The following is a 9834-nucleotide window of genomic DNA, read 5'->3' on the forward strand; positions in this document are numbered from 1 at the left end:
GTGGACGCGAGCCCTTAAGGACCTCATCCCACGGCGCTTACACCCCCAGCCTCAGCCTTGCCCCTGCTAATGGCAAAGACAGTATGTGGGAGACCTACCTGGCCAGGTCCTGGAGCCAGCAGACATCCTGTGCTGCCCGAGGGCTCCCCCTGACAAAGGGCTGGGTCAGTGTGATCGGTGAGCTTCGTGACCCTGGGTGTTTGCTTACAAGAAAGTTAGTATGGCCGTCTCACCAAGCCCTGAGGGCTTGATTCTGATGGCCGATACACCTTCCTCTGCATCTAGCAAATGCTCAGAGCAAGAAAAAAGGACACAAGCCAGGCTTTAATTAAGGATACAGGCCCTTCACACTGACCTTGTACTAACAAAGTCTGAGAGTGGAGTAGAAACTCAAGGCAAGTACAAGGCACGTCATCCCCACCTCCCCCCCCCACCACAGGAGGCGTGACGGCTTGGGTGGGAAGGAAGGGGACTTGGGCTCTTGAGGATTGTGTGAGGTGGTCTCAAGTCCTTATCTGAGGTCCCTGAACAGCCAACAAGATTGGTGCACCTCAGACAGGGGGCTGGGAAAGTGAGGGCAGGGTACCTCCCTCTGCCCCCACTTTCAGCAGGTCTGACAGGCCTCTGAGGCACTGACTGGGAGTGTGTGTGTGGTGTGTGTGTATGTGTGGTGTGTGTGCGTGTGTGGGGTGTGTGTGGGGTGTGTGTGCGTGTGTGGGGTGTGTGTGTGTGCGCGCGCGCGCGTGTGCGTGTCCTGCATTCCAGACGCAGGGTAAGGTGCAGGAGGGGCTCCAGCGGTCCTGGTCCTGACTCTGGGGAAGTGGAGGTAGGCAGAGAGGGCAGGAGAAAAGTAAGCCACGCACTTCCAAAACATCCCTCCAAAAACTCTGAAAGGGTTAGTATGATGATCTGACCCCATGTGATAAAGACCCAGAGGGCTCTGGGCATGAGTCCAGTCCAGAACCAATGTGGTGGGCACCTCGGGGCTGAGAAATACTGTCTTTACCAGGCCCTGGCCCGGGCCACCTGCTGCTGCAGTCATGGAAGCCGAGTTACGTAGACAGAGTCCGTGTCAGGAATGTGAGTGCTCAGAGAATGTGGCCTTCAGAGGAAGGACCCCAGGCCTAACCCCAAAGTCCTAGCCCCTCTGCCACCAGCACCAGCACCTCAGGGTCCACCGGCCACAGCACCTGGCTACTTGCTCTCGGGGAACACAGCAGTGGCAGCAAAGCGCCCTTGGCTCTCCTGGCTGCGAGGTCAGCCATTTAGGCTGCTCCCAGAAACACTGGTTGTTTGGGGCAAGGCCTTCCGCTCCAAGCTCAGTGCCCAATCCTGCCTGGGACGGCTGTTGAAACCTGTGTGTGCTGCCTGAAGCCTTAAAGAAAAGAGAGATGGCGGCATCAAGATGCAGGAGGAGCTGCCTGGCCCGTAAGGCCCAGAGGGGCTGAGACCCCTGGGGAGGCTGAGCAGGGGTTGCCAGCAGTCTGGCTTTTAGTCTTGGAGCAGAGTCAGGTGTCTCTCCCAGGGAGAGGTTCCTTCTGGGCCCAGGAGGGTCCTGGACAAAGGCAGGCTGCTTGGAGTTTAAGGCGTGTGGCCCCGAGAAAGACTGCTTCTCCAGGTCGGCCGTGAGCCAGCCCTGCACCCCAGACCGCTTCTTTGGTTTTCGCTGGGGAGCTGTCCCCATCTAGGGCGCAGGGCCTGGGCTGTTTACGCTGGGTGCCTGGGTGCTAGTTCAACTGGTCGTACCCTGGTTTCTTCCTGTACAAGCAGAAGTGCTGGACGAAGAAGACAATGTCGAAGAAGATGGAGAAGACTCCAAGTCCAAACTTGGTTGGGTCCCCAAAGATCAGTGTCCACTGGTCTGTGAAGAGCCAGAGGGGACAGAATCCGGATATAGGTTGGCAACCCCTAAAGGAGCTGTGGCTGCAGGGGCTGGGGGGTGTCCTCATTTGCCTAGGACACCACAACTCCACCCTTGGAGGAGTCTGGCCTCGGAGCTGGGAGCGACTTGGCTCCCCAGGCTGCAGGGCCTGGGGCGGGGGGCTAGCTCTGGCTGGGGTCCTGGAAGGTCGGCCCTGCCCTGTACCCATGGGGTGGGTGGGTAGCCCGTGGCTGACTCACCATTGTTGTAGGACTGGAGGAACATCTGGAGGAGGCTGAAGCTGCCCCCGATGAAGTCCAGGAGCACGTTGCCAATGCTCCAGCCCTCGGTGCTTTTGTAGTAAAAGTTCATGTAGGCCTGGGCAGGCGGACAGACAGATGGAGGGCGGTGAGGGGGCCGGCCGGCTGCCTCATATCCCTTGTGACCACCACTCCACACACAAGTGGCTCGATTCCTCCCACTCATGTACTCAAGCCTTGGCTCCAAGGAACACAGTGACCTTTGGGCCCTGATATGCCTCAGTCAGGGGAACAGTTTGGGCTGGGCCCAGGGTCTCATCTGCATGCAGAACAAACAGAGCCCCCCACATTCCATCCCTGAACCTCACACTGCCAGAGACGGTGGAGGAAGTGCTGCCTTCTTGAGCTTCTCATCCCTCCCTGTTCTGGGTCAAAGCCCTAGCGTGGTTTTCCAGCAGCTTTGATTTTGCTTCTCACCTCCATTCTCCCCAAACTGGGGAGTCTAGCCTGGACTTATTGTTCTGCTTAAGATTACAGGCTGGACATCCCAGCTCCCTCATCTGCACTGTGTCACCTCAGGCGGGCTATTTGACCTCTCCTAGCCTCGGGTTCCTCTATAGAGGAGTTAACTCGCACCTCAGCCCTGGCTGGGCTGTGGGTGAGTCCCCTTGGACATCCCCACTCTTCCTGTTGCCTAAGCCCCATGTCCTTCCCCATAACCACAGTGCCCCTGGGGATTCTCTGACAGGTACCACCTCCCTTCCTCCCACCAGGGAAGGAGATCTTGGCCCCTTTAGTGGTCTTCTTGCAGTTGGCCACCAGTCAGGCCCCCTTCTTCGTCCTGAGATTCTCTCCCACCCTTTTCCACACTTGCTGCCACCTCTCCGGTCCCAGATGATCCCAAACTTCCCCAACCCGGGCTCCTGCCCTCAGGCTTCCCAGCCCCCAACTTTCCTGCATTCAGGGACTGAGGCATACTTCCCTCAAGACCTCCCCTACTCAAAAGCCTTCCAGCCCCTTTCCTCACCCCACCATTCCCAATGCCGCTCAGCCCACCAAGGGCTGCTCGCTGCCTCCCAGGCGTTCTGCCCATGCCTCGTGCAGTCAGCCCCTGCCTGGAATGCCCCTCCTCTCCTCCCACGAAGTTAAGTCCTGCTCACCCTTAAGGGTCTGGCTCTGCTTCCATGCCCTCTAAGAGACTGTCCCCTGCCCCAAGCCAAAGTGCTCTCCTTCCCTGGAGCCCAAGGAACACAAAGTTCCCAGAGTTGGGGAAGCTGAAAAGGGAGCTTCTCCCTTGGAAATGGGGTGAGTTACATGAGGCCCCAGATTAAGGGGCAGAGGTCTGCTGCTGCTGTTGTTAGCTGCTGTCTAGTTGGCCCCTAACCCATGGTGACCCCATGCACAATGGAACAAAACCCTGCCCATGACTGTTTGCAGATCAGACCGTGTGATCCAGAGGGTTTTCACTGGCTGATTTTCGGAGGTGGATCACCAGGTCTTTCTCCCTAGTCTGTCTCAGTCTGGAAGCTCCACTGAAACCTGTTCAGCATCATAGCAACACACAAGTGAGCCTCCACTGACAGATGGGTGGTGGCTGTGCATGAGGTGCACTGCCTGGGAACCCAACCTGGGTCTCCTGCATGGAAGGCAGGAATTCTACCACTGAGCCACCGATGTCCTCAGAGGTCCACAGCCGGCAACTGTTTCAAACCTGACCCTGTCCTGGGCCGTTGGTATTTTGTCTCTTCTGATGCCAGCCACAGGGAAAATGGGCTTGACTCTAAGTCCCTGGATCTGAGCAGGGCTGAGTTTTCACAGGGGTGCCGAGGGCCACTGGGTGCTAATGGCCCACAAGGAGGTCCCCAGATGGGGCTTCAAGGGAAACATCTCTGGACAGGGGTGAAGTCTGCAGTGGTGGGCTCCCCCCTCACTTCTTTCCTGATGGGCCTGCTGTGTGTCAGGGGTGTCAGCTGTTAAAGTAACGGGGGGCAGTGGCAGGGAGCAGAATTGCAGGCGTGAGGAAAGACTGTCAGGTGGACAAGGGGAATGACCAAGTGGAGTGTTGAGAGGTCAGAGAAGTCTCCGCTGATTTCTCTGTGGGGCTCCCGGGCTCTGAGGAACAGCAGGCAGCAGTAACGACCAACACTTTGCCCTGGGCTGCTCCTGCGGGGCTCCTTGGCGTCCACCACAGGTTTCCATCCATTGTCTCCTCACCCCACGTCTCCTCCTCCAGTACAAGCTGCCCCAGACCAGCAGGGCCCTCTCACCCAACCCAGCCCAAAACCAAACCTACTGCCATCGAGTTGATCCTGACTCTTAGCGACCCTGTAGGACAGAGCAGAACTGCCCCATGGGGTTTCCAAGACTGTAAATCTTTTACAGAAGCAGACTGCCACATCTTTCTCCCTTGGAGCGGCTAGTGGGTTCAAACTGCCAACCTTTCAGTTAGCAGATGAGTGCTTTAACCACTGGGCCACCAGGGCTCCTTCTCACCCCACCGGACATGTGAAAATAGAGGCAGACTCTGTGTACCTGTGGAAAGTACTTGAGCAACGTGACTGCAAGCTTGATGTAGGAGAAACAGAAGAGAAACTGCAGCCAAGTGATCGCCCCGACGGCGGCCACCACCATGGTAACGAGTGCGAAGAGGCAGGAGAGCAGCAGGAAGCCGAGGGCAGGCCACGACACACGCTGGGCGCCTCGCTGAGGTGGAGAGGGAGAGTGGGAGGGGGTGGCGTCAGGGGCGCAGAAAGGCACTGCAGGGCCGCAGGCGGGAACTGCCAGGGCCAGGTCAGGTTTAGAGATGGGGTCGGGGTGGGCTGAAGGGAAATGCGTGGCGGCTGGATGCTGGCCCTGGAGCATCCGAGTGAAGGAGGCCTGCTTTGGAGCCAGGGTGGGGAGACGTAGCGAGGGGGGCAGATTCCAGACATCATCGGGGTCAGAGTGAGTCAGCGGCTGCCTGGGACAAGGTACCAGGTCTCCAGCAGGCAGGGGGTTTGTCCCCAGCACCAATCACACCCTTTGAACCATCTGGGTCTCCAATTCAGTCCATCTTGGAGATTTCCAGCTCCCACCTGCATTTTGTTCCCACTTTGCAGAACTGGGTGCCTGCTCTGAGCTCACTGCGTAGGAGAAAGGGTGCTGAGGACACACCCCCCGCCCGCTGGAGACCCTGCACCTCATCCCAGCCCAGCATTGACCCTGATGGAGCCTGACGATCCCTGCAATCTGTCCTCACCCCTACCTTTCCCCTGCCACAGCCCCAAAGGGAGCCCCCCTCACATGGGCTTCATAGTAGGAAAATCTAAAGTTCCAGAACTGGAGGCTGGGCTTGTTGTGGGAGAGCAGCCCCTGAGGAAAGGGCTGCTGGGGCAGGAAATGAAAGAAAAGCTGTGACCGTCAGCCCTAACTTGGCCCTTCCCCGCTCACCTACTGTGAAGCCCTCGGTCAAGACTGAGTTCAAGCCCCAGCCTGGCACTCAAACCTCACCCTGAACCCCAGGCTCCCCCAACTGCTCGTGGTCCCTCGCAATGCCCCTCAGCCTTCACACATCCCATTCCCCATGCTGGGGGTGCACCGCCCTCCCCTCTTACCCATCTCCAGGGCAACCTTACTCATCCGTGGACCTCAACTGAGCATCGTTTCTGCTGATGCCCTCTTCCCTCCTCCCTGGCTGGTTTAGGGCTGTCACGAGCTGCCGGGGCCTCCCCGTCCTGTACAGCTCTTGGCCTTTCTCTGCGTCTCTCACTCTAGACTGGGGGGCCGAGGGCTTGGCTCACATGGGGTACCGTGCCTGGCATGGAGCCTGGCACATTACCCAGGCACCAGTAAGTAGATGCTGAATGAACAAATCCCCTGTGTCTTCTGTAAAATGGCAGGTATGGGTGGGGGGTGGGATGGGGGTGGGGGTGGTGGCGGGACAAGTCACCAGGCCCAATCCCTCACCTCGTACAGAAAGCACTGTAGGATGACGATCAGGGTGAGGACGACGGCATGCAGGCTAAAGAAGACGTCATTACTGTCCACAGGGTTCACTCCGTTGGGGTATTTGTGGAAAAACTGCTCCTATTAGGGGGTGGGGAGAAGCTGGGTGGTGAGGGGCAGCCAGGCCACCACACGGCTGGGCCAGGCTGTGGGGGCGCAGGACCATACCTTGATAGAGGGCACCCAGAGGAGACCGATGTTGAACACGCTGTAGGCTGCAAAGCCCATCAGGTTCATGGCCACAAAGTCGAAGCTCAGACCAATGACACTGGGCGGGGGCAAAGCAGGGCAGGAGGTGAGGCCTGGAGCAGGAGGGACGGGAGGGGACAGAGCTCCCAGCACACGGGGAAGGAGGGCTTGGCCTTCCCCCAGGAGAGCACTGTCCCATCCCCCAATTCCTGCTCTCCCTCCCTACTGAGACTTATGCCTCTTCAAGTCCTGGCCCTTCCACAGGGAAGTCTGGAGGCCTCCTGCAGAAAGGACGCATCTCCCTCCCTGGCTCCCAGCTCAGCACCCCCTAGGAGGCCCACGTGGTAGGCTGACGGCATCCCTGCAGTCCTTGCTGCATGAAGACAAAGCCCAAACCGGGGAGGCCGGGGGGCACACACCTTTTTGGCACTGTGGCCAGAACAGCTACTTTATGCCCTTATCATGGAAGCCCTGGTCACAGGTGGACCACACCTCTGTCAGGGGCTCATTCAACCAAGGTTTATTGAGAGCCCACTATGTTCAGGTATAGCCAGGCTCTTGGGGCCGATAAGAAAGAAAGTCCCTTCTCTCCTAGTCAGTGGCAGAGAAGCAGTAATTGACAATCACAAACAAAAGTAACACAACTACTACAAGCCCCAAGCTGGAGAAGCCCTCTAGGACGGGGATAGGGGTTTGGGCTCATACAAAAGCTTCCCTGAAGAAGTGACTCCTAAGGCATGATCCCAGGTACCAGGGGCATGGGGAAGAATATTCTAGGCAGAGGAAATGGCATGAAGGTGGCTGGAGCAGGGAGAGCTGAGATGGGAGATGAGGCTGGAAAGGCAGAGAGGGAGGCCATGCTAGGTTTTGTTTTTATCCTAAGAACAACAGGCAGATATTGGAGGCAACAAGAGCAGATTTGATTTTTGAAAAGACCACTCTGGTTTTGGTGGGAACACTGTGGGAAAAAGGGGCAAGAGAAGTGGGGGCCCAATTAGGAAGTCCCATGAGCCCTGTGGTGCTGGGATGTGGATGGTGGTAAAGCTGGAGACGAGTTCAATCGGGATTTAAGAGACTTAGGTGGGAACACTAATCGGCTCCAGGGATGCACAGGGTGTGGGGTGAGGTAGGAAGGCTCAAGGACCTTGCTCAACTGGATGGACAGAGGTGGATGCCGGAAGAGGACCAGGTCTGGTGGGGAGGGCCATGCATTTGGCTCTGGCCTCCATTTGGGAAACAGCAAGGAGAGTGTGGCGTCAGCAGCTGCTTACCATGCACGGCACTCCAAGGCACAGAGCAGACAGGCGCAGGCTCCTGTCCCCAAGTTTCCCTGCCTGTCTGAAATCCCCCATCACACCCTGGAGTTCCTGCCAAGAGTGCCTGACAGGCATAAGCAGGCCCACAGTTGGAATAAACTGCCCAGAAGGGGACTGGATCTGATGTCTGCTCCAGGTCTCAGCTCCCCACGGCCTCACTTGGTGGGATTGGCTGACTCCAGCTGGGCGAGCATGGCAGCCCGAGGGGCCCAGGGGAGGACCCTAGAGGGCTGTACCAGGGCTCATCCCTGGGCCACAGGGAACAGGGGCAGAGGTGGGGACTCTGGGCAGGCGGTCCGCCCTCACCTCCTCACTGTTGGACAACACAGCCTGAGGGACAGAGCTCTGGGGGTAGGACAGCACAGGCTGCTGGGAGCTTAGAGCTGAGTTCAATGAGTTCAGGTCCACAAACACTCTCTCCTCAGGTGTCCCCAGAGTCACTTCAGGGAAGGGCGCACGTCGCTTTGGGGTCCCAGACCTACATTTGCACCCTTGTTCAGCCACTCGCTCACTATGGCCCTATAGCCAGTCACTCTGGCCACTCTGCTTCCTGTCTGCAAACAGGACATTTCCTGCCTCATGGGGCTGCTGTGTGAGGTGAACAATGTCACCTGTGGGAGAAGCAGCTCAGAGCGTGGCATGAGCAGACCTCAGGGAAGATTTCTCGGCAGAGCCCCACCTGGTTAGAATGATCCTTCCTGGGATCCTCCTTCTTGGTATTCCACAAGGTAACCCAAAGAAGCTTCATCAGTCTTTGGAAAGGACACAGATCTCCCAACCCAAGGGCAGGATGAGCTCCAGGTTCCAGGAGCTCCAGGTGGTGGCCCGGCCAACCTGCCTACCTGCCCGCTCCCCGGGGCACAGCTCTTAAACAGTTAGCCTTAACCCTTTTCCCCTTGGCTACTGGCCTTCCCTCGCAGGCATGCTATCTTGACCTTTTCCAAACTCAGACTGCATTACAGCTCCTCTATCCCTCAGTAGGGGACCACTTCCCATTAGACCTCATCATTAAAAGGCAGAAAGCTACACTTAGTCTTTAGAGAAGCTGGTGCTTTCCAAGCTGTCTCTTACAGTACAAAGGGTGTGACTGGAACCTGGCTGCTCTGCCCAGGTAAGCACCTGAAGGAAGCCCCCAGCTTCCCCCTTGCCCTTCCTATGGCTTCAGGCAGCACAGAAGTGGCTGCTGGGAAAGTATCTTCATGGCAGGGCACAGGGATGGGTAAGCTGAGCAAGGGACCAGATGCCCAGCACTGGGAGTCCTATCAGAGGCTCTGGAGAGAGCTTGCACATCAGGACACCTTTCTAGAAATGGCAGGAAGAGAGAAGAGAGCAAGGCAAAAGTATGAAGCTGAGGCACTGGAATGCCTGGGTCCTACCTGCCTGAGCACACCGGCACGGGGAGCTCAGCTGGTTACCTTTTCCGCCTCCAGTTCTCGTACACTTGAGGGTAGAAGGAGATGGACCAGGCCACAAAGTAGATCCAGCCAATCACCTGGTTCATGATGCTAACGACGTTGCTGTGGATCACCAAGAAGCGTATCCGCGGGCTAGGAAGGAATGTGGGGAATGGGATAAGCTGAGACCGGGCTTCTGAAGGAAGTGTCGCCAACAACCCTGTCCCCACCACTGCCTCCCTTCTCATCACAAAAGGCCCACCTACCCGGTCTGGTTGGAATCATTTCTGTGCAGATAAACGGTAACTTGTCCAACATTTCGAGACATCACTTGGAAAGAGGAATTTGTTGCTCCAGGAGGCATTACAACCTGTTAGGAAGATTCAGTCGGACGCCACACAACAGTTACGGAGAGCGCCACTGAGGGCCGGGCTTGAGGGATCCACGCGGGGGTGGAGCAGCAGGTGAATCACACCCTGCCTCCCAGGAGCTTGCTAACCCATGGGAGAAACCTTGGGCCAGCCCACCGATTCAGATCCTCCTGTAAGTCTGTGTGTTAGACTTTCTGAGGAGAACAGTGACCCTGCCCGCAGGCTTTCCCCCTGACCAGCCATGTTATTCAAGCTCTCTGCTCTCAGTTTGCTATCTGCAAAATGGGAATAACAGAAGTATCTATTCTATAGAATTGCTGTGAATGAAATGGAGCCCTGGGTGGTGTAAACAGTTAACATACTCAGCTGCTAACCAAAAGGCTGGAGGTTTGAGTCTACCCAGGGGTGTCTCAGAAGAAAGGCCTGGTGATCAACTTCCCAAAAACCAGCCACGGAAAA

General features: G+C 57.2%; 1 protein-coding gene across 1 annotated transcript in view; it reads right to left on the reverse strand.

Moving 5' to 3' along the window:
- Positions 1 to 724: 724 nt before the first annotated feature.
- CTNS (cystinosin, lysosomal cystine transporter) overlaps positions 725 to 9834 on the reverse strand; it is a 20493-nt gene continuing 11383 nt past the window's right edge. The window contains exons 7-14 of the mRNA XM_004376132.2: positions 9271 to 9374; positions 9026 to 9157; positions 6274 to 6373; positions 6067 to 6186; positions 4654 to 4824; positions 2122 to 2239; positions 1747 to 1861; positions 725 to 1375 (exon numbers count right to left, since the gene is read on the reverse strand). Coding sequence (XP_004376189.2) covers positions 1258 to 1375; positions 1747 to 1861; positions 2122 to 2239; positions 4654 to 4824; positions 6067 to 6186; positions 6274 to 6373; positions 9026 to 9157; positions 9271 to 9374 — 978 coding nt within the window. The 3' untranslated portion in view covers positions 725 to 1257. The remainder of the gene's footprint in view (positions 1376 to 1746; positions 1862 to 2121; positions 2240 to 4653; positions 4825 to 6066; positions 6187 to 6273; positions 6374 to 9025; positions 9158 to 9270; positions 9375 to 9834) is intronic.

This window comes from Trichechus manatus, unplaced genomic scaffold, assembly GCF_000243295.1.
Source record: "Trichechus manatus latirostris isolate Lorelei unplaced genomic scaffold, TriManLat1.0 scaffold00040, whole genome shotgun sequence".
NCBI lineage: Eukaryota > Metazoa > Chordata > Mammalia > Sirenia > Trichechidae > Trichechus > Trichechus manatus.